At 39.2% G+C, this 24687-nt stretch overlaps 2 protein-coding genes across 15 annotated transcripts in view; both read left to right on the forward strand.

The window, feature by feature from the left end:
• The window catches only part of MGA (MAX dimerization protein MGA), a 129069-nt gene extending 111702 nt beyond the window's left edge, over window positions 1–17367 (forward strand). For 6 of the 11 annotated variants that reach the window (XM_081049209.1, XM_081049203.1, XM_081049215.1 and 3 more), the window contains 8 exons: window positions 8–1488; window positions 4359–4489; window positions 6806–6857; window positions 8769–8975; window positions 9880–9991; window positions 10271–10504; window positions 11664–11840; window positions 12709–17367. In XM_081049209.1, coding sequence (XP_080905335.1) covers window positions 8–1488; window positions 4359–4489; window positions 6806–6857; window positions 8769–8975; window positions 9880–9991; window positions 10271–10504; window positions 11664–11840; window positions 12709–13985 — 3671 coding nt within the window. In that variant the 3' untranslated portion in view covers window positions 13986–17367. The remainder of the gene's footprint in view (window positions 1–7; window positions 1489–4358; window positions 4490–6805; window positions 6858–8768; window positions 8976–9879; window positions 9992–10270; window positions 10505–11663; window positions 11841–12708) is intronic. The other 5 variants (XM_081049210.1, XM_081049204.1, XM_081049212.1 and 2 more) reach the window with 2 other exon arrangements.
• Window positions 17368–20378: 3011 nt separating this feature from the next.
• The window catches only part of MAPKBP1 (mitogen-activated protein kinase binding protein 1), a 51398-nt gene continuing 47089 nt past the window's right edge, over window positions 20379–24687 (forward strand). Inside the window, exons 1-2 of one of the 4 annotated variants that reach the window (XM_081050163.1) lie at window positions 20379–20499; window positions 21043–21245. In XM_081050163.1, the coding sequence (XP_080906289.1) occupies window positions 21132–21245 (114 nt within the window). In that variant the 5' untranslated portion in view covers window positions 20379–20499; window positions 21043–21131. Of the gene's footprint in view, window positions 20567–21042; window positions 21246–24687 lie in introns of all 4 variants that reach the window. The other 3 variants (XM_081050160.1, XM_081050161.1, XM_081050162.1) reach the window with 3 other exon arrangements.

A 24687-nucleotide genomic window follows, 5' to 3' on the forward strand; every position in this document is an offset into this window, starting at 1 on the left:
TTACCAGGGTCTGTGATGGGAATCCGGTTACCCACTCCTTCTAAGCCTTCAGAGACTCCACCATCTTCTGCTTCATCCTCTTCTTTCTCTGTTATGAGTCCTGTAATTCAGGCTGTTGGGTCTTCTCAAGCAGTGAATGTTTTCACGCAGGCACCGTCATTGCTTTCTTCTGGACCTAGTTTTGTGTCTCAGTCTGGTACACTGACCTTGAGGATTTCCCCTCCGGAACCACAAAGCTTTGCAAGTAAAACAGGCTCTGAAACCAAAATAACATATAGCTCAGGAGGGCAGCCTGTTGGTACAGCCAGCCTCATTCCTCTCCAGTCTGGTAGTTTTGCCTTGTTGCAGCTCCCAGGACAAAAGCCTGTTCCCAACTCCATTCTTCAACACGTTGCTTCTCTTCAGATGAAGAGAGAATCTCAGAATGCAGACCAGAAAGATGAAATGAACTTTTCAAAAAGAGAACAGGAAACGAAGAAGCCCCTACAATCAGAAGGGGAAGCTGTAGATTCTGAGGCTAATGTAATAAAGCAAAACTCAGGAGCTGTTGCCTCAGAAGAAACCCTGAATGATTCTTTGGAAGATGGCGGTGATCATTTAGATGAAGAATCCCTTACAGAAGAAGGTCCTGCAACTGCTGAATCTTCTAAGCACTCCTCTGTCACTGGGTCACACACAAATGAAGACTATAAAGATGTTGATGAAGATGGGATTAGGAATCATGACAGTTCCAAAGAAAAAGTGACTGTTCTAGAAATTAAGACCATTTCTGAAAAAGCCAGCAATGTGACAGTCCAAAGTATAAGCAATGTGAAAGTGGAACAACAGAAAAGCTTAGAGAGTCCAGAGGAAAAATCAAATGAATTTCCCGTCTCTAAAGAAGAATGTAAATTTGAATTTTCAGGGAGCATAGTTGTGGAGCATCAATCTAATCCACAGCCAGAGGCCAAGGAGAAAGTATGTGGAGGTGCTGTGAAGGACAGCATTAGGGAGAGATGGAGAAAACACCTGAAGGTCCCAATGACCCGGAAATGTGTTGGAATTTCACAAGAATGCAAGAAAGAGGCAGATGAGCAGTTAATTAAGGAGACTAAGACTTGTCAGGAAAATTCAGATGTGTTTCAACAAGAACAAGACATCTCTGATTTACTTGGAAAAAGCAGAACTACTGAGAATACCAGAGTTTTAAAAACTGAATGTGATTCTTGGAGTAGGATTTCTAGTCCTGCAACCTTCTCCATTGTTCCGAGGAGAGCTACAAAAAGGAGCAGAGAGGAAGGACATTTTCAAGGTCACTTACTGCTGTCAGAACAGATACAGCTAAAGCAGGAAAAGAAGAATGGGAGAAGCAGTGCTGATTTCAGTGTTTTGGATTTGGAAGAAGACGACGAGGAAGATGAGAATGAGAAAACCGACGATTCTGTTGATGAGATTGTGGATGTTGTTTCTGACTACCAGAGTGAGGAAGTTGAGGATGTAGAAAAGGTGGTGAGCTCATTTTTGTTGTGGCTGAAACCTCAAGGATTTAAATGATTTATTAGAGACAGTATCTTTTCCAGAAGATCACTAAGACCTTGATACATTCAGTTGAATGCCTAGATTTAGATGACGATTAAATGACTTGGTAGTTTTTAGGCTGTGTCAGTCAGGTAACATTTATTGAGCTTATACTGTTCCTTGAGACTTGTCTGATGTCATGGAAAAGCTGGCTTAAGCCTTTGGGGGAGAGATGCTCGAGAGTCCCTATCACGTTAGATTTAAAGAAAAAAGAAAAGAAATCCTGAAACCACTAGTCCCATTTGATCCCAGTTAGTTTTTTTTGACATTTTCTATCTAAAGTGATTATAGGTTATCGGTAGAGATACAAGAAACGGAATGGGTGACCTTAGAACTGGGGGAGAACTTACCTACCTGCATTTAGAGAGATGTTGTTCTTTTTTGGAGAAAAATGGAAAATACCATTTGTTTTAATATAACTGTGCCCTGAGTTGCTTTTTAGTTATCTCCTAAAATTAAATAATTAGTTTTTAGAATTGATATTCTGAACTTTGGTCATCTACCTTTCTAATATGACCTTTATAATTTATGTTTGACGCCATTTTTGTAGACTCCCTCTTTAGTGTTGTTTGTACTGAACTAAGTAACTGAGAGTCAGGTATGGTATAGGGCATGAATTGGGCAAACTTTTTCTGTAACGGGCCAGATTGTAAATATTTTAGACTTTGCAGGCTAGATGGCTTGCTGCTGCAACGACTCAATTGCTGTTGTAGCACGAAAGCAGCCATAAACAATAGTAACTGAATGAGTGTAGTAGTTGTGTTCCAGTATAACTTTATTTACCAAAACAGGTGATGGGCTGTGTGATTTACTGAACTCTGACATGGGATCTGCTGTAAATCATAAGGAGATTATAGTTAGCTACCTGTGTGGGTGCCCTGAAATCTAAGTAAGTCTTTCTGTCTTCAGGAGCAGATAAGGTGGCCCTCTGCACTGATTGTCATGCAGTTGGTTGTTTTAGAATCTCACTTTCTTGAGATTCATTCAGCCTTTATGCAGATAAAACATAACAAAAAGATTAGTTTTTTAAAACTCGAAAATGTTTAAATATTTTAATGTTTCTGTGTTAATTATTTCTGTACCTCAGTTGTCTCATTTGTAAAAGAAGTATCTAGCTGTACAATTGGATGATTCTGTAGCATTTGCCTCAGTGTCCTATCTCTAGCCTAATCCTTTTTGAGGACAGATAACCTGTAGCTGAAGGATCTGAATTCATTGAGTTTAGTAAGAGTTATATTGCAGATCTTCTTGCGCTTTTTGCAGTCTCCCATTGTAAGTCAGCCTGGTTAAGCATCAGACCAAAACCAGTCCAACTTTAAAACCAGTGAAAACTATTGCTATAGTAGAACTGACTTACTAGAACCTTTAGAGTGTCATAATCACACAGGGCGGCATTGCTTGAATTTCCTAATAGGGAATCTGACATACAACAAAGTACATTGACCTTTTTTAATTCAAGTAATGGCAGTATATTAAAATATCTCTAAAATCTAAATTCTATATTGTATTTATGTACGTGTATACACCTATGATATCTTTATGCTTGGGATTAGCATTATATTGGAATAGTGTAAGGAAAGTTGTGAGTAGCCTATAAATCATCCGTTGTGAAGTTTATTGGATATGTAGAAAGCCCGAAGTTAAAGCCATGCAATGCAGTAGGCAGACATTCTTCAGTTTTATTAGGTTGGTGCTAAAGTAATTGTGATTTTTGCAATTGTTTTTAATCTTTTAAACTGCAATTATTTTTGCACCAACCTAATACTATTATAAAGCATCTACCTACATTGCTATTCAGACTCTTTAGATTCTACTGTGACTTCATTATTTAGCTTCCTAGAGTTAATTATACATTGTTTACATTGTTTAAATTTAATATATGTTGGTTAAATTGTGCTTAAATTGGGGAGCATAAATGATGACGTGCATTTAGTGTCTTACCAACCTTATGGAGCATATAATTTGGGGGTAAGTAACTTTTCCAACAGGTTTAAACATAGAATTCCTAAGGTGATGGGGATGCTTCATTTGAGGTGCCTTGCTAATGCAGTATAATTATAGATGACATATTTCCTGTTTAGTTTCTGGCATAGTAAACACTACTTTTAAAGGTGGACTTAAAAATATCTGCATATCTCAATCTATATATTGTTATATAAAATATACAGTGAGTTTCTGTGACACGTGCTCAATAAATGCTTACGGATTGACTCATTTTTGTGGTGTAATAAGCAAGTAGAGCAAGCCTGAGCTTCTTTTGAAATCTAAAATTCTTCAAAAGCTCTTATTTTGTGGGATTGAGAGACTTAGAAGATAGGGCTATGTTATATTTCCATATCGTCTTTGAATATGTTTTTGCGAGAGTCTGATAGGTTAGCCACGAAGCACTCTTAGAAGAACCTGAATTGTTCTCTTTTTCACTTTCCCCCTTGCCAAATTTTAATTTACTGGTATTTCATCTTAAGATTTATGCAGCTTTACTATTCTGTACCTGAATTTTGTCCACTAGAAATAACATTGCAGTATCAATACAGCTTTTGGGGGACTTTGTTCAGTCGAATGATGTCTGTTTAATATATATCTATGATTTATAATCCAGTTCTTGGTTGTTAACTCCAGCGGTATGTTGCTTTATGAGTTAATTCCTCATGATTAATTAACAAGTTTAGGATTTTCAGTACTCAAGGTATAAGATCAATGCATGTCACTGGTTGGTTTTATAAAAGGGCACATTCATTTGAAAAGTGTAGGTGTGCTTGCTTTCCAGTACTTTTATTTACTGTTGGAATGCTGTGTTTCAGAATAACTGTGTAGAATTCACCGAGGACGACGACGAGCAGGTGGACATCGAGACGGTGGAAGAGCTCTCCGAGGAGATTCATGGGACCCATGTGAAGGGCACAGCTGCCCACACACAGACTTTTAAACAGCCGTAAGTCTTCATTCTCTTTGGATTGTTGTTGTTTTGGGACCTTAAACAAAACTGTTCTGTTAGGAGCTCTGGGTAACTGACCAGGTGCCTTTATTCCTCTAGTTTTTTTCTAATTAATAAATGAGGAGAGAAGCTGAAATGCAGAGGTAATTAACTTGCCTTGGTTGTTACTATGAGACAGTGTGTAAATGTCAGTAACATATGCTTTTGGAGCCTGACACATTGGTATTAAAATATTAGTTTTGCTAGTTTGTACCTATTCAGCCTTGGGAAAGTCTTTAAAAATCTCTCTGAATCTTAGATTCTTTACGAATGAAATGAGGACAATGCCCCCATTTGAAGTGTTAAGTGAGATATTAATATGCAAGTAGTAAAACTGACATGAGTGGAGTGCTCAACAAAGGTTGGTTCCTTTACCTTTAAGAATAAGGCATTAAATTCTAAATTTGGTTACTTTACTAGCTGAACACGTGGGATACAGTTAGGAAAATTTTCCTATCTGTTCAGCTGATGAGATGAATATAGAGAGGACATGATAATTTGCTCAGGAAAATTTATTCCCTTTTCTCTTTTAGTGAGTGAGCCTTGTATTGATAAAGGATTGGGGTGTGAGAGAAGGAAGGGAAAGAAGATATGATTTCTTACTTTGTGCCAGACATTGTGCTTTTCTTGTAATCTCATTAACTACCATATAAAGTAGCAATGAGTTGAGAGAGTGCTTCTGTATCCCTAGAGATGCTGTGAAGGTCGAAGGAGGTCCAGGGAAGTAGTCCTGGTCGTTTTGTTCTCTCCAGAGCTAGTTGGATGTTAGAGTTTAAATCTGTTAAAAACTTAATTAGACTTGTTTAGCCGTATTGGCTAGATATAAGTTCAGCGTAATAAAATTGAATTCCTAAATAATAGCAACAAACAAAAAATGTAATCTAAAAACTGACATGTATAATAGTAATAGGATAAAACTGGGACTATTAACAGAAGTTGCACAAGACTTATAAAATGTTATTGAAAGGCACTGAAGAAGAATTCACTAAATGCAGAGTTACTGTATTAATGGACTGAAATAATGAAGGGCCAAGAATAGCCAATACACAAAGAGCACACACTGTTGTAAAGGAGCAGATTATTAAGAATTTAAAAATTTTTGTCAACCAGGACACCATGAAGACAGTGAAAAGGCAAACTCAGACTGAAGAAAATATTTGTAATACATGTTTGATGAAGAATTAGTATAGGGATATAAAATAATTGTTATATGTCAGTAAGAAAAAATTGATTCAGTTAAAAAAGTAAGTATTGGATATCCCAGGCAATTCACAGAAGAGGAGTTCTGGATGGCTAGTAAGCAATGCAAATTTGTTCAACCTCACAAATGATTTGGGAAATGCAAATTAAAACACAATGACTTTATCAGTTTATACCCATAAGATTGGCAAAATCTTACGGGTATAAAAATTTAGATTTTTGATACTGCTATCTAGTTGTGGAGCCATGGAAACATACTACAGGTGGGGAGTCTCAATTGTTACAACCACTTTGGAGAGAAGCTTGACATTACCAAAGTTGAAGAAGTGCATGCCTTTCTCTTCCACCCATCCATTCCACTCCTAGGTATATACCCTAGAAAAGCGTACACATATGTACAAGGGGTCATGTATGAGATTGTCCTTTATAGCATTATGAAAATTTGGAAGCAATCTAAATTACTAACATTCTGAAAAACTAAATTTTGGAAAATTCACCTTTTGGGCTACTATATATATATGGCAGTTAAAATAATTGAATTAGAATCAACATGTCTCAGATGTAATGTTGAGCAAACCACATCAGTTAAAGAAAGATACACTATATGTAACATAAAATCTTTAAAGTGCTACATAATATTGTCTGTTCAGAGATATGTCATACATTCCTGTAAAACTAAAGATGTACATGGTAAACTCAGCTTGGGAGTGTTTACCTATGAGAAGAAAGGAAATGTGATTGGGTAGGCTGCATGTAGGATCCTCCTATATTTTTTAGAGGTCTTTCAAGCTAGATGGTAGATAACTGGATATTCATTATGTTTGTTTTTACAGTTTTGTATGTCTGAAATATTTCATGATTGAAAAAAGTAATTTGTAGTTTTAGGGACTATTTGGACAGTTTCTTAGAGAAAACAGTATATTGTTGAATAAATCATATTGCCACATACCGGACCATGGAGAAAAGTGGTTATAAGTTAGACAATTTGGGATGGTTTGGTTTAATATAGCTGTGAAAATAGGTCTTAGATTACTGAATTTTAGTAAGACATTGGAAAACACTGTCTTTATCTAGGTGCCGTACCCATATCTCTGCAGAAGAAAAAGCTGCTGAAAGAAGTCAAAAGGTATTTATAACATACTTAATGATAATTATTCATTTAAAATTGATACATTTGTCCTTTGGGTTAAAAACTACATTAGCTATATTAGATATTCTTACCAGTAAGTTAATATAATCAGTTTTTTCCCTTTAATGAAACTACACTATTGTTTTTTTTCTCTTAATTCTCTGTTACCCCCAGATGATAAAATAATTTAGAAGAATTAAAATGGATGTGGCGTTTATGAAAATTGATGTGTTCTTATCAATTTTCATAAAACTCCATATCCATTTTAATCCTATAAACTAATGATGTGATGTAAAACAAACTGGCATTCTTCCTTGTCTAGGCCCATGATGTTCAGTGACCTGAAAAATTAATTATTCTCTGAAATGATGGCTAGCAATTTAAGGAGCCATGAAATTATAAACTTTTGATTTTATTAATGTATTCATGGTATGGTATCATGGTACCATAATTAAGCATGGTTTTCTCTTTGTTCTAACACTAAAAATGGAAGAGAGTTTGGTTATTTAAATAATTTTCTACTTGTTATTCTGTCTTTTTAATTTAAGAGATAAGTACAGTGATGGAGATTGGATTGAGTTGGAGGGTGGTATTCAGGTCCTTTCAAAAACCAGTGGGTGATTAATCTGGTTTGGGGGAATCATATGATACATATTTACATTCGTGTAGTCATTTTGTATATATTATTATATTTTTTCATTCATCCTAAAGCATTTTTCAGGTATAAGAATTTCATAATAGCTTATTTACATAATCCATTGTTTTTGTACCCTAATTATTACATGCAAATTATTTGTAGTGTTTTGCTATATTTACACTTGGTGTTAGTTTTCTTTATTCTCCCATACTATACTAATGCTTAGTGAATTTAATTTCAGAAAGACAGTGATTTTATATAAGAATTTTGGAGTACTAGCAGGGTTATTATGATAAAGGCAAACAGTGTTAGATAAAACGGAAGACAATTAGAAACAAGGGGGAAAAACACAAAACCAAGAAACTGTAGAAAACAGGAAATGTAGTTACTCACTTTGAATAGTATTCACATTGTCATAATAGGGTAGCCACTGGTAATTTTTGAAAACTTTTATAATCTGAACAAAGTATGGAAGACAATTTCAATCTTCAAAAATGTTTAAGTATAGATGACAGGTTAGGAAGTGAAAGAGGGAAGAAAAATAAGGGGAAGGATAATGAGTGCTGATACCGTATTTTACAAAGAGAAACTGTTGTTGATGTATTGAGAGATTGAAACAGAATTATATTCAAGTTACAAAGGGGTCAATAAAAGAACTAAAATTAATGATATATTAGGATGATTAGGGGTGGTGAGATGTGATATGAGAGGGGTGTGAGCTAAATCCTCTTCTGTGTAGCAGGAAATAAATAGATAGCATTGAAAATTGAAAAGAATAAGCTTACAGTACTGTTTTGTTTTGGTTTTTGTTTTAATTTAAATAAAGATGTAAGAACCAGAAAAAGCATCTAAAAGCATCAAAAAGTGGTTGTTTCTGAAGACCAGTGTACAGGTTCAGAACATAGTTGCTTTTCATTAAAAGCCTTTTAAATGTTTCTATTTAAAACCCTATGTGTATCTGTTCTTTATAGTAAACAATTTTAAAAATTGAAATGGAATAAATAGAAAGGAAGCCTAAGGCATCCTGAGGGTCAAGAAAGACTTTTCTGAAAAACGCAAAGTTTGAGTTTTAAATGATAGTTAAGAATTACACTGTTGAAGTTCAATTTGGAGGAAGGATAGACAGTCATGGTAAGATGACTAATCGAGAGGCTGTTATGATAGTCCCGACAGAAAATGGCAGGTGTCTGATACAGAGCAGTGCCATTTGGGATGGAGGAAGAGGGAAAGTAGATGTGTGATATTTAAGTGGCAATCTTTTGTTTGGACAGGCTCCACCCATGCCTCTAAAACTGAAGCCTGATTACTGGAGTGAAAAACTACAGAAAGAAGCAGAAGCTTTTGCTTATTATCGCCGGACACACACTGCTAATGAGCGGCGCCGGCGTGGTGAAATGAGGGATCTCTTTGAGAAACTGAAGATCACATTGGGATTACTTCATTCTTCCAAGGTTTCCAAAAGTCTCATTCTTACTAGGGTAAGTGTTCTGTGTAAATGACAAATAAGAGCTTGACTAAGAGAATATTCTAGAAATGTTAGGAGAAGAGAAAACATTACCATATGAGGGAGATTGAGATAGAGCTGTGTTTAACATTGAATGTTGACTAGTGGAAGGCCCAATAAATCCTTTAGGGGGAAAAGTCCCTAAATTGAGTCAGAGTAGCTTTTCATTGAAAGTCAGATTTTTAATCTGCTGAGTTATCCCTCCTTCAAATAAAGTCAGAAACCCTGGTAAGCTCTGTTTAGCACAATCTCTTTACGTTGGTGTTCTCCATAGCATTTAGAAAAGTTTATCACAGTGAAAAGCACAACATAAGTGAATTTTAATGTGCTTCTTATGTATGTCAATACAATTGACAGTCATTTTTAAAAGAAAATCTGAAATAGTCAAGGTAGCAGAAGTTTTAAGTTTGCATGTAGAGTATCTAAGATAATTTCATTTAAATTGCTTTTAAAGCAGAAGTTGGAGGAGTGCAAGGCAAGCATTCATATCCCTCTAGAACAAAGTTATTTCATCTAGATTTTACTAGAAGATAATCAAGATTTTACTAGAAGTTGATTATTAAAATCTAAGCAGAATGAAATGTTTTGTATCTCCTTACGGTAGTTGGAACACCTGTTAACCACTCAGTGATACTTTTTAGAAATACGTATCCCTAGAAGTATAAGCCAGAAAACCTGCAGTTAAAAAAAAATTTCTAAAACATTACGAATTCTTTTAATGGCATTATTAAAGTTCTCTAAAATATTAGATTACGTTTTTTTCTTTTTCTTTTTCTTTTTTTTTTTTTACATTTTTTTCATTAAAGAAATTGTGTAGGACTCATCCATTTTTAGGAAAGAGTGAATTGATTGACATGATATTATTATTTCTGTTCTAGGCATTCAGCGAAATTCAGGGACTAACAGATCAGGCGGACAAGTTGATAGGACAGAAAAATCTCCTGACGCGCAAACGGAATATTTTGATACGGAAAGTATCATCTCTTTCAGGTGAGATATGTGAATGATCTCTGGTAAAGCGTATGATAACAGCGTAGTGAGAGAAATCCTCACATCTTTCAGATACTACTTAGTTTAAAGCTTGATTCCCAGAGTTAACAGCAGAGTTATCTTTTGACTGGGTCGGATATTTCTTCTGGATTATAAACACTCTTACCTTCCATAGTTTTGGGGAATATAGTTACACCAACTGGATTTCAGTTGACTCTATTTCTCATTATTATGTGGGGTCATATAGAGAGTGACAATTTATTCTCTGTCAACCTATAGGTAAGACAGAAGAAGTGGTCCTGAAGAAGCTAGAGTATATTTATGCAAAACAACAAGCACTAGAGGCACAAAAAAGAAAAAAGAAGATGGGATCAGATGAGTTTGATGTGTCTCCCAGGACTAGCAAACAGCAGGAAGGATCTTCTGCATCATCTGTAGATCTTGGACAGATGTTTATAAATAACAGAAAGGGGAAACCTTTGATTCTTTCCAGAAAAAGAGACCAGGCCACAGGTAGGAGGGACATTCTTTGCTTTCCTTAATGTAGATGAGCATCAGTTTAGTTTAGTGGACTGAACATCTTGTGGCCATAATTTTAGTTTTAATTGAATGAATTAAATATAAATACAGGTTGTATAAAAAGTAGAACATTAACTACATTAGATTTTTGTTTCTAGCTTTCACCCTCAAGCAAATCTTAAGAAGTTACCAGTCCTGGTAACATTTAAGACCTACTTCTGATAGCAGTCTACAGTCATGTTTTTTCCTCTAGTGTTCCATGGTTTTTTTTAGGCTGCCATCTTTTCACAATTTACATATGAACTCTTTATTTCCCTGCACTTCTGCTCATGAGTTGAGGAATTTTTATCTTTAGCTGAGATAAGTAAATAGGAAATTAAAAAATATATATATTTTTGTTGAATCAAGCTCTATTTTCCATCAGGTTGCTTATCAGTGAATTGCCTGTTAGTAAATTGGTTTTAACTTATGGCTCTCCTATCTTGATTTTGGAAGTGAGGCTGTATTGACTTTACAGTACTTGTTTATGTCCTTAGAAGATGGCATATCCTTTTTTACTCTTTGGATAACCCAGTGCATGAAGCAGGAAATCTGTTAAATCGACTAAGAAAGTAGTGATGAATACTGAAATATGAGTTAGTTTTAACATTGCAGAATCAAGTGATATTTTTGCCAGGAAAGGATTTTAATGATCATTTAGTCCCTTTACCTCATTTTACAGATGGAAACACTGAGGTCTAGAAACTTAATTTGTTAGAGGTTTATAGGAAAGCAACCCTAGGGATAGAATTGTGTGTGCCTTTACTCACGTTCAGCCTCAAGGCTATCAGAAGCATTCCCTTGAACAAGTAGTTCCGTAGCTCTGTTCCTCAGTAGCAGGAAATTCTGTTCATTAGAAAGATCAGTGGACAGGTAACCATTACTCTGAGAAGTGGTTCAGAAAATAAATTCCAACTTGAGGTTCCCTAACTAAATTTGAAATTTATTTCTTGCCTCTTAAGTCAGTATGTAGTTTTGGGGTGTCTCCTAGACTCCCAGGATGTATTAGCATTAGTTGGTAATGCTAGATACCAAAATGCTAGTTCCCAACTAGCATCTTCTCTGAGTTGAAGATTTTTTTTTATCATTAACTAATTTCTGATCTTCCTTACAGAAAATACCTCACCCTCTAACACTCCACACACCTCTGCCAACATCGTGATGACTCCGCAAGGGCAATTGCTCACCTTAAAAGGTCCCCTGTTCTCAGGACCAGTGGTAACTGTTCCTCCTGCTCTCTTAGAAGCAGATCTGAAGCCTCAAGTTGCCAGCAGTGCTGTGACCCAGTCAGGTATGTCATAGGTGTTGTTCTCTGGATAGTGAAAAAGAAGTATTCCTGGTATCTCACAGTGACAGAAAGCCTGTGAATGTGTTCTGTAACGATGAAGAGCTATTGGATTCACATGTGCCTTGGTAAGAGATGACCCTCTTTTTAGAACACATTTGGCTCCATCTGCGGTATTATTGATTGATCTTTTTTACCTGGGATTGGGAACTATTTTGTTATCTCTAGTTATTTCTAAGCAGGAAAGGAAATGAAAAGATGTGAGAGTACAAGGAAGATGAGGAGTCACTTTTTTTTGTGCTGATAAATATTTGTCAATTTTGTATTGTGCTCAGGTGGTACACTCCCACATTACTAGACTGATTCTGTTTGAGCACCACTTGCTTTTGGGGATAAGGAGTAGAATTGAAAATGAGTCTCACTGTGATGATTTAGATTCTACTCACCTAAATTTCTATTAAGGTTAAAAAGGTATCCTTATTAATCTAATACTGCTAAATCCATTTTGGAGGAGTCATTCTTTCTCTTACAATTCTGCCTGTAAAGCTTCATTTTTCCCTCAGAATAGCAGCTAATTGGGTGAACAGAGTGAAGATGCATGTCTGCCTCAGGATAAAGAATTAACTTGGGGAGCATTTCTATGAAATAATTAAATAGAGCTCATTAATGATGGAATATAAAAGAATCTTTCAGTTAGGTTTTACCTGTTATCTTGTTAGGTTAGGTCCATAATTTGAAGACCTAATATTTCCTTTCATCCTTTTGATAAAAGTAGACTGGTGAATTTTGACTACAATTCCCCGAGATGGTCATTGAGTATGAATAAGAGAGATGCTTACTGCTGTAGATCTAAATGAACTTTTTTCCCCCCCAGAAAATGACGACTTATTCATGATGCCAAGAATTGTTAATGTGACATCACTGGCCACAGATGGAGGTTTGGTAGATATGGGTGGCAGCAAATACTCTCATGAAGTTCCTGATGGTAAGCCACCTGACCACCTGAAAAACACTGTCAGGAATGAAGATAACTCCTTTGAAGATTCAGGTAGAATCTCTACGAGAGGCAACCAGAGAGATGGCAGAATGGCATTGAGTCCCACGCAGGTTTTTCTGGCAAATAAAGATTCTGGTTTTCCACAAGTAGTTGATGTTTCCAGTATGCAAGAAGCACAAGAGTTCTTACCCAAAAAAATTTCTGGTGATATGAGAGGGGTTCAGTATAAATGGAAAGAGAATGAATCAAGACGAGAGAGACTGAAGCCAAAAGAGTCTCCATTTCATAAATTAAAGATGAAAGAGCTCAAAGACTCCAGCATAGAGATGGAGCTGAGAAAGGTAGCATCAGCTATAGAGGAAGCAGCACTGGATCCCAGTGGGCTGCTAACTAACATGGAAGATGAGGACGACACTGATGAGACTCTGACTTCTCTGCTCAATGAGATTGCCTTTCTTAATCAGCAACTAAATGACGACTCTGTTAGCCTGGCAGACCTGCCGAGCTCAATTGATACAGAATTCCCAGGGGATGCTCGACGGGCTTTTATTAGTAAGCTTCCTCCTGGGAACAGAGCGACTTTCCAGGTTGGCCACTTGGGAACTGGTTTGAAAGAGTTGCCTGATGTACAAGGGGAGAGTGACTCTGTGAGTCCCCTCCTCTTGCACTTGGAAGAGGATGACTTCTCTGAGAATGAAAAGCAGCTCGCAGAGCCAGCCTCTGAGCCAGATGTCCTTAAGATTGTTATTGACACTGAGATAAAGGATTCCCTTCTTTCCCATAGGAAAGCCAGTGATGGAGGGAAGAGTGCTTCTCGCGTTCCTGCCGAGCCTGAAAATGTGTCCTCACCCCCCATCCTACACATGAAGGCTGGCCTAGAGAACAGCAGCACAGATACTTTGTGGAGGCCTATGCCAAAGCTGGCGCCGCTAGGTTTAAAGGTAGCTAATCCTTCCAGTGATGCAGACGGTCAGAGTCTCAAGGTGATGCCTTGCTTGGCACCTGTAGCTGCCAAAGTTGGGTCAGTTGGACACAAAATAAACTTAACCGGGAGTGACCAGGAATGCCGGGAGAGCAAGGTGATGCCTACGCTGGCACCTGTTGTGGCCAAATCAGGCAACTCTGGGGCCTCACCAAGTTCTACAGGGAAATGAACTTACCTATCCTCAGGCAGAGGCCAAGCTGTGGGGGGAAACCTCCTTTCTCCATTGGCATCTGTTTGTTTGTGTCATGGCGTTGTGATCCTTGGCTTTGGTGCAGTGGCTAATGGTAGAGAAAGGGTTCTGACCTCGTATAAGAAGTTACTACTACGAAATTCTGATCATGTTCAAATGTGTTACCTCATTTGTGGTGCTGGGTCTCTTCATCCTCTCCAAGGAGATGTGATCCATTACTGAACACGAGGTGCCCCTCTTACCCAAGGAATTCATAACGACGACGTTCTAGATCCATAGTGGTTTCCTACTTCTTCCCTCCCAGAGCAAAAGCCGCTTGAAACTTTGGACTTGGCTGTGGCTGAACTATAGTTGATAGCTGTTGTTTAAGTCTGAAATCCAAGGAATGTAATGCACTCGTGCAGAGGGCTCCAGAAGGGATAGTTTCTAGCTGGTGTTTCAAGAGTTAGGGGAGAGAGGGATGGGTACCATGGAATACCAAAGTGAAGGACTGTGTGTCATTTAGCAAAATTCTCTTCTTTTATATCCCAAGTAACTTTCATTCTTTCTCCTTGTCAATCAGAATGATCAATTGAAGCCTTCTGGTAAAGTAGGAATGCTTTTAACTTTTATTACTAAGATAATTATTTTGAGATGTTAAAAAATATACTAGTTCTCCCTTATTGTCTTTGGGCGTTGAAAAGACTATTTCATAGTACCAGGAATACATATTTTGGAGTTAGGCATAGAGGGAGCCCTCCCCCTTGCACAAATCATGTCATTTAAGAGATAGCTAAAATAAAAAGCATTCCCTTCCCAGACCAGAGACAGTGGCCAAAATAAAAAAATTGTGGGGCTGGATATTTCCCAAATCAAGCCAGCCTCCTGGTGCTTGAAGGTTTCATTCACTATTACCTGCAGATGATGTCAAGTAAAGGAAAGTCACCGTAGGCACTCTTTACCAGGGAAATAGGCAGTATTTGAATCACAAGATATATTTTTTATTATCTGCTACCATGGATTCAATGATCTGTAGAACTTTTTCACTCATTAGCTGTCAGGGTCTGATGGACTGACAGCCTGTAAAGATAAAGATATTTATATTTTTGTATAGTTGTTTTCATAGATTTCTCAAAGGCTGAAGTTTTCAACCTAGAAGATGAGATTTGTATTGAGTATAGAAATGATGTTTCCTATCTAGTTTGTAAATAATCATGGTGCACTTGAGGGGTCTCTTGAAAACTCCTGGGGGCAAGAATCACTATTCTGAAAATGTATAGACTGGGATTTAGCTGCTGCATTTTGCCTTTCTTAAATAATTATATTTTGGAATGTAACCCATGTTCTGTCTTCAGTGACAGGATTTGCTTGTGTTGTGAACACTCACACAAGAGCTTCCAGTGCCTGGGCTGTGCCTAGGTGATGCTATTTCTTCTGTATCCCCTGCCGCCTTCATCTTAAATCCCATTCAGCTGATCTTCAGACCTAGGTTGTAAGACCAACTTTGGAATGGTTCTAGCCAGTGAGTTATTTCTCCCTGGTTGGTTCCCTTTCTAGTAAATCTGGTAATCGATAGATTGACAAGGATGGAAAAATGTCCTCTGCAAATTGCAGTGGGAACAGATTCTTTGTTGGTTTTGTGCTTGCTCATCCAGCATTCAACCTTCCCTCCTCTAAGGTTACTGAAGGAGCTTGAAGTGGGTAATGAGTGCCCTTCAGCTTTTCATTATCCTTCCCACTCCTCTTTACCCAGCAGATTTTAATCAATGCCTTAGCCAAGGAGTCCAGCATCTGTCTTCCCCGCTACTAATTGTCCTTGGAGATGCTAGTACTTTAATCCAGGTATAGCAGTTTCCCATTATTTCCTTGCTTGTCTTGTCCTCATGTTTCCTCCTGACTTCCCAAGGCTCTTGTTAGGCTTTTGAGGGTCAGCCAAGGAACAGACAAGTGAGCGAATAATCCTCAGGAAAAGAAGGACCATTCTGCTCTGAACACTCTTCCCTTTTTTATAGACAAACAGGTAATAATCAGTTCTTTATGGGAAGATATTTGACTCTGTTTATGAGAGATGTACAAAGGTGGAAATGAGAGATGATTCCCGGTGTTCAAGGAAGGCTGAAGATGTCATTACGAACCCCCAAAATAATGGTGTTTTCAAGACCTCTTAGAACTAGGAAGTTATCAGGGCTATTTTGAGGAGGGCTCAGTCTTCAGAACAATCATGCAGTTGGACAGAAATCTAAAATCTCCAAAAATTCCTACCTTTAACCTTACCCCAGGAAAAACTGATCTATGAAAATTACATGTGTGATTATGAAAGATGTCGTTGAGTGAGAGGAGTTGAGGAATCGGGAGAATAGTGAGCTCTCACCCTAACTCTGTAAGAAGCATGATCTCAGTAGACCAATAATTCGCCTTTTTATACATCTGTAAATAAATGGAATGTTTTTAAGAATATAATTATGTCAGATTTAGCCTTTTCTTTTGTATATTAAATATATATCTTTCCTTTTCTGCTTTTGAAAAATGACTATTTTTTTAGAAACCTAAGAACAGAAGAAGTTTGGCGAGTGGAAGGCAGAATGTATAAACTTGAAATAAATAAATCTGTTATAATAATTAAAGCAGAACTTGGTGTTGGGAGGTTTGTGCTGAGTGAGAGTAGAGAATCATAATGCCCTGAGACATATCTGAGAGGTGCCACTGAAGTTGTTTTATCATAGGAATTCCTTACTGTTTTCAGTTGCCAACATGCCATTTGAGGAAGGTTTTTGGTGTTCTGATCCTTGAAACATGTTTTACGTGGAGACTTCAAAATTTTGTACAACTTGACAGCAAGAGTATGTCTCAAGAAATTGTTCTACAATGAAGAAAGGCTAGCCACATAGTATCAATGTGTGCAAGGTAATATACCTGTTACCCTGAGTAACAAGACATAAACAGTCTTAACAGGTAAGGACAATAGATGTTCTTAAAGCAAATATATGTTAACTAGTATCACAATTTACGAAAACATTTTATTAAAGGAGTCCTTTAGATTGAACTACTCTAAGGTCACGGATCAAGTCCAGTTATATATATAAACTTCATACAAATTACTTTGTGTAATTTTATAATAAATGCAGGTGTCCCCCCAGAATTATGGATGAACTACGTGAAGGTAGGCCTTTCAGTAACAAGTTTGAAAATGTTTTGAACACAAAAGAAAAGCAGAGAATCCATACTTGTATTTAATTTCAGGCAGGGTTTAGTAGTATACACCCCTCCGCCCCCAACTATACTGGTTAACGTGTTCAAATAGAATGGGATCAGGTGAATTGAGAGGTAAATACACTTTGGAGACAGGTCTAAAAAAATGGTGATAATCCTTGTTCCTCCCAGAAGATTTAAAAAAAAAAAAAAAAAGATGCACAGAGTAGGCACATCTTCAGGTACTTCTATAGAGAATGACTGATGACCAAGAATCAATACATTTCTTGCACAAAATTGATTTTGAAGAAGGTGCTTGTAAGGGCATCAATGCTTCATGTATTATCTCTAATGAAATGTTATATGAACATGAACATGAATGGCTGGATGCAGAGAAAATTAAAGCGAAGGAACACATATGACAGACTCACTGCCATTTGGAGAAGCAAGATCAACCAGTGCATTTTTGAAATTTAGTTAGAGGGAAATAATTTGAAATACACTGCTTTTGAACTGAGGTATGATTTGTAGTATATTAAATTTGCACTTCTCTACAGATACATAAGTGTTGAATAATAGTGATGGAGATGTGTGTGGAATGTGAGGTAGCTAAACAATTGGATGAGCTGGGAATTTGGAGACAAATCTGGGCTCTACTAAATTCTCTACTGTAAAGTTTGCTGTTAGGAGACGCTGTGTTAAATAGGAAAGCAGTCTTGGAAGCATTGTTTTGAGATACCCTGTTTCCAACTGCAAGCATTGGTCTCAGCTGTCCTACAGTGCCTTGCATGTAAAGGTGCTCAATAAACATTTGAATTGATGAGCAAACATGTTTAGCTTGTTAGTTTTCCAGGATCTTACAATCGCATATATTGGCATGTTGAGTTTAGGGTGAATTTTCAAATCTGGTCTAATGATCATAGTGCAAAACAGACAAGTGTATATATATACATCTTTTCCTAGATATCTAGTATTTTAGAGTGACAACCATGTATGTATGTTTAGGAAACATACAAGCAGAACAAAAAGTGAAATAGCATATTGATGGTGAAATACTGATACAAGGATCACCTGCATTTTGGAGGGTGGGATGGCAAGTATTTAATTTGTAGAAAGGGGAATGAGGCTTCTATTCACACTGGACCTGGGACTTGTTTTTTGAGGAATTAATTCGTGAAACTTGGGGAAACTTGGAAACAGCCTACAGCCTATTCCCATACTGACACGTCAGAGGCTGCCTGATAACTAGACAATAAAGGTTGGACTAAGTTGTGAAGAATTAAAAATAAATGTGGTTTTAGCCCTAGACTGGAAATACCCAGACTTAAGAATTCTTATCTCATTACACTGTTCTCAATTGCTCTTCACCTAAATCATCTTAGACAAAACAGGAACTTGAATTTGCCTTTGTAGCTTCAGCTTCAGATGAGAGTAATTTGGGGAACATTTTCTCTAAGGGGATCAACCAGTGTAGTGCTGGACAGGAAATGACCAACCCTGGCCATGAGTGAGGAAACCACTAGTGGACACAAACAAACTGGAGCGAATTAGGGACAACTCTGAGATGGAGATGGCAGTTTCTGGGAATGCTGCACACGGGTAAGGACACCAGGTGGCACCATTTATTAGTGTTATGTTGGCTCTTACCCCTGTAGAGGTAAAAATCACATACTAGCAAGTTGTAAGAGCCAATCCCCTATATCATACTGTTGCGCCTAATGGCTCTTGCCTCCGTCCACATTTGGGAAATAAATATGAAAATTCCACTTTTCGTTACATCTGCAGTGCATGGTTGAAGGGAAGGGGATACCTCATGCCTCTGGTAGCTATTGCTAGTTGGTCTTCTAAGAAGCAACTTCCTTGATCTTTGTGTGAACTTCACAGATTTCATTTTTAGTATATGGTTACCATGTTTCCCCGAAAATAAGACCTAGCCGGACAATCAGCTCTAATGCGTCTTGGAGCAAAAATGAATGTAAGACCCAGTCTTCTATTTTTGCTCCAAAAGACGCACTAGAGCTGATTGTCCGGCTAGGTCTTATTTTCGGGGAAACACGGTACAATACACACAAGCACATACCTGTTTGCCACTTGGCTGTACAAGACACGCACAGCAGTGGCTTTAGGGGTCCTTCCCTCTTGCTAACGTCCCCCAGGGGTTCCAAGGATCTAGGTAGGGTGAGACAGTTACATCACTACTATTACTCTGGGCCCCAGTTTTTGGCTTAGGCTAACCTTTTCATAAGGTAATTTCTTGAAGTAGCGAAGAGGCAGAAAATCAGGCTCTTAGAAAATTCTTATGCTGAGACACCTGTGAAATAATACTGTAAAGGTATTTCTGTGCGCGCCCCCAACCCCCATAAGCTAGAAAAACTACCACTAAATCTAGTATCAGCAAGCTTGACGGTGACCTCCCTAAAATAGTACTAGGGAAAAGGTTTCATGAGTACATTTTGACAGGAACAAGGAAAAGATCTGGAGCAACAAATTCCTGTTTAACTGGGTGAAAGAGCGCGGTGGGACATAAGAGACTAAAGAAACCAGGAAACAAATTGTCCCGTAGGCACATTCACTTGTCTTTGCTCTCCCCCATACGCCTAAAGCTCTATTCAAGGCACTCATCTCCCTCCCCTTTATTCCATCATGGCCAATCAGGTTGCCCAGTTAATAACACTTCTTAGCAATCGAAAAAGTTACGCCAGAGAGCTATTTATACGTAGGTTAACGCGCTGCCGAGCAACTATTCTAACCGCTTTAAGTCCCAGCACTTGAGGTCGATGGGAGCAGTTTTATGGCTGTGTCTCAATCTTGTAATTCTGAGCTAGGAGTTAGTTTCAGCTCTGGTCCCTCGGGCCTATCAAATGCCAACTGTGGCACCCTGGGGGCGTGGTACTATCTTGGGGCCCTGGGGAATGCAGTACTCTGGGGGGCCAGGTCTCATAATACCATAAAAGGCTTGGTTCTTGGAATTCTGAAGCCATGTTCTGTAGATCTTCCTTTAAGAGCGATACCCGCGACTACGTTGTGAGGAATCCGTGGTTTTCGAGTCCCAGGTCCTGAGCTTCCTAGGCGCTCTCATTGGCTCCGCCCCCACAGACGTTATTCGTCCACTCTGGGAACGCCCTCCTGAATACAGACCACACCCCCTCGCCTCGGCCCCGCCCACCCAGCCCGTAACTTGGCCCAGGCGGTAGTTCGCGTTTTGAGCCGCTGGTGCCACCATAGCTGCTGCTGCTGTTGCTGCTGCTGCGACTGTGGAGCTGAAATCGCGGAGCGCGATGCCTGAGGGCGCTGTGAGCGGCTCGGCCCTCGGGCCCCGGGGCTGGTGAGGCTGGGTCCAAACGGGGGCGCTGGCGAGTAGCCGGGGCTTCTGAGAGAGGTGAAAAAGAAAGGTGCAGGGCCCCTGTGGGGGGCCGAGAGGGAGCTCCAGAGGGTCGGGGGTGGGGGAGGGAGGCTCCCGAGGCAAGACGGGTTGCGGGGCCACAGCGAGCCCCGTCACGCCGAGTGTTCTCGCGGCCTCCAGCGCAGGTGCCCAGGCCCCCGGAGGGACTCCTCGGTGGCCTCCTTCCTTGGACATTGCAGTTGCCATGGGAGCACTTTGGAATTAACGGTGACCAGACCAGCTATTAGCCTTACTAGATCCCATCCATCCCTCCAGTTTAAATGCCTCTGGCCGGCATGGGCCTGGCATTTCTTTGCAGCTCAGTTCCCCCCCCCCCCCCTTTTCACGGGTCTGTCCTTCAAACGTTGAAAGGAACCGCACAGGGCTTGCAGGTGGGGACGAGGAGAGGGGAAAGGGCAATACCTAGGATAAGAGCTGCAGACACTGCTGGGCAGAAAGTGAGGTGGCCTCTACCATCCATCTCAGGTCAGTGAGAGGGCATACTGGAAGACCCTTTGGAGTGGAAAGGCAGTGCTGCTGTTGAGACACGTCCCAAGATTGGGCCAGGTACTGTCATGGCTGTGGAAGGGTCAACCATTACCAGCCGCATCAAGAACCTGCTGCGATCCCCATCCATCAAATTACGCAGGAGTAAGGCAGGAAATCGCCGAGAGGACCTCAGCTCCAAGGTGAGTCCTAGTATTGGGAGCCACTTCTTTCCAATCCTCCCTTCCTCTGCTCCATGTTCCTCTTTCTTCTTCCTCTTTCTTGGGAAAGAGGAGTTATAAACGCTCCTGTTGGTTCTAAAGGATCAAGTGTGCCCATCTCTGCCTCTTGAAAGCAATGATGTTGTTTTAGGTTGAAGGAAAAAGAGCAGCAGGGATGGACATGCTAAGATTTATTCATGAAAAGAGGAATAGGAGAAAGGCAACCTGGATTCAATTGTGGCCTCATTACAAGCTAAGTCTGTGTTTGGGGACGCTAGTCGATATGCTATGACTCAGTTTCCCTTCCTGGAAGAGGGTAATGGGACCACATATTTTGTGAAGGACTAAGCTGTGACTAATGTAGCTGCATGTGTTAGTGTCACAGCGAGGTTATGTAAGACAGAAAGTAGTAGCAGAAAGAATTACACTAAAACACTTAGTCTGAGGAATTGGCTTGGCAAATGCTCTTGCCTAGGGTCAAACAAATTTATTTGTCTCTTTAAGAGATGTAAATTAACTGGAGCTTCTTGGCTTCGTAGGGATGAGAACATGCAAGGAGCTAAATACTTGCCTCAAAACAGTTTTCCTGGTTTGCCCTGAACATTGCGTATCTCATTCTCTATGTGCTAAGAGCCGCATCACACCATGTTGCAGCAGTTCCTCAGAGGCCAAATCCCTTTCCATCCCCTCAAGGTGTCTGGGTGTTGGTTTCTTCAACTTTGTTTTCTTCAACTTTGTTGAGCCCAGCAACTTTGGGATTACAAAAGCAGACTAAATTTATTTAATCCCTGAGGGAATCTAGGTCTTTGTTTCCACAGGATCACGTTAGACTTTTGTGCGTTATTAGCAGCCGGAAAGCACTTGCGTGGTACAGGATTGCTGTAGGGAGAGGCATTTGAGACAGCAGCATTTTATTGCCTTGCCTGATCTCTTCAGAGATGACTTAAGCCAATGAGGAATGACTTAGATGCTAATATACAACGTGGCAGGGTTCTGGAAGGACTTAATTCAGATGCCTATCCCTTAGCAGAACTTTACTTGGCTTTGGTCATAAGGTGAACAGCTTTCCTGTATATTTATTTCATCAGAGGGCATATTAAATCGAAATCAGCCACTAGGATCCATGACAGTGGACATAGTGACTTTTCCAAGGACTCCTATTAATTAATCATTGCTCATATTCTTCAGAGGCAGAGGAATGAGCCTGAAACTCAGAAACGTTCTTCGATTTGACTCTGTTCACTCATTTGTTGTGTTGCGTCCTTCTTAGTACGGCAAGCACTGGTATCCTTGACTGGTAACGTGGCAATGGCCATCACTACGTATTAGAGCAATCCTCTCATAGCTATGGCTTCTTTTTCCGACCCGGAATAGTATAGGTAGTATAAATGTATGATGGGAGTTTAGTCTTCAATGCTAATACTTAATGTTAATTTTGGTCTGGGATTCAGAAGGTATGGCCACCATTCTTTAAAACTTCCCATGTCATTCATCATTAATTCATTCAACAAATGTTTATTGTGTGCCTATTATGTGTGGAGTCAGGGATGAATAAAACACTATCTTTGCCATCAAGGAGCTTGTGGCTAGTCAAACTTGTAGACAAATAATTACATGATGTGGTAAGTGCTGTCCTCGAAGTATGCAAAAGGTGTTAAAGGCAGCACAGGGGAGGGAACCCAGATCAGCTTTAGGGAATTAGGAAAGACTTCACAGAGGAGGGGATGCTTGAACTGTGAGTCCTGAGGCAAGAGGACAAGAGAAGAAGCTCTCTTGTCCTGGAAAACAGTGAAGAAAGGCATCCCAGGCATCACCATTAAACAACCGTGTTTCAAATAGGAATTCAGTGCTTCAGATTCTTTCAATGGCTTTGTTTGTCCTAGAGCTGTGAATGAAGGAAATACTTAGCTAAAGTTGAATGACCCTTGAATAGCTTGACAGAGCAAGAGTCCTGGTGCATATCTTTAGCACCCCAAAGTAGTAGCTGTCTTTGTGTGCCTAGCACCCTACAGATTCCTGCTTCTCCACACTCCTTCCTGAAGACTCTCTACCTAAGTTGATTCTAAAAGCCTGCCTTACGGTAACCCACAGAGGACTTGGTGTAGAAGGCTTTGTCAGCTGCTCTAATATGTGGTGGCTGTAGGTAATCGTGGTAACTGCCAGAGAGCTTGTGATTCATGGACAACTAACTCTGAAATAAAATTTGAAGGCCAAAAGACCTATGCCTTTTTTGGGGGCAGGAGGGGCAAAGAAGAAGTGACAGAGGGCTTTTATGCAGCTCTTACCTCAGATGGCCTGCTGCTTTGAATCATACTGTTCCTTCTGTCTAAAGTATCCTTTTTACCAAATTCTCCACTTATTTTTAGATCCAACTCTATATTTATTAGAGCCACGGGGCCTTCTCTGACTAGCCCCACTACCTTGCAACCAATCTCTTAATTGTTTTTTTATGTATATCATTATTTCCTAAGGTCCGTGGTCATGTTCTTTATTTCTTTTACATCAGACTGTTTAGTACGGTGTAAGGTATGTTGTAAATATTAAATGAACTCATTGAAAATGAGAACAATTTAAAGATGTCAAATACAGGGGGATGAACTGGGGATTCCAGAAGAATAAAAGATCATCAGGCGGAGTTTGTGACTTCTTTAGAAGAGAAATCAAAATTAAGAATAATAAAATGTTGAAAAAGAAGTAGACAGGCAACCTAGTTAGGTGTGAAGGGTATAAGAGAGAAAGGGAAGTACATGCACGCAGAAAGTGGGGCTCATGAAAAGCTTTTTAATTCGGGAGAGACCTCGTTAAAAATATGGTACAAATACTGTTAAAAGCTGAAGTGAGTAAATAGGGAGATTTAAGTTATGAGAGAGAGAGAGTAGAGGAGAGCTGGGATTTTTTAAAAACTTTCTCTAAGGCAGGGCAGTCTCTGTAGTGTGATAGAATTGGGAAAGAATAATTTGAGGTTTTATGCCAGATCTGCTGAGTCTTGAGGAAGTGTAAGTCAAAGTTAGTTGTAAATACCTTTCAGCTTCAAATCTTGTACAGTTGTCAGTTCAACCTCTCATTTCAGTTGAAGCTGTGTTTTCCTTAAGAAGCAAATGTATGCGCTCTTGGTAGCTAACCCTCCGCCTCTTTGCTTAAAGTTTCTGAAAGATTTTTATGTGGAGGGATCTGGGTTTTTCTCTTTCAACAAAGGACAGAAATGGACTGAAGTGAGCAGGCAAGATTTAAATTAGGGATACAAAAGGATTGCCTCTGCTGGAGGGTTGTTAGATTTTGAAAAAGTAAGTGAAGGAGATTTTGAAATCTTTCTCCTTAACAGCCATTAATCTAATCTGGGTTGTTTGTATATTACACCCCTGGAAACAACGGGCAAGGTGGCTTGCAGCTTTCTTCTAGTTCTCAGTTTTTATGACTACAACTC

This window comes from Rhinolophus hipposideros, assembly GCF_964194185.1.
Source record: "Rhinolophus hipposideros genome assembly, chromosome: 5".
In the NCBI taxonomy this organism is placed as follows: Eukaryota; Metazoa; Chordata; class Mammalia; order Chiroptera; family Rhinolophidae; genus Rhinolophus; species Rhinolophus hipposideros.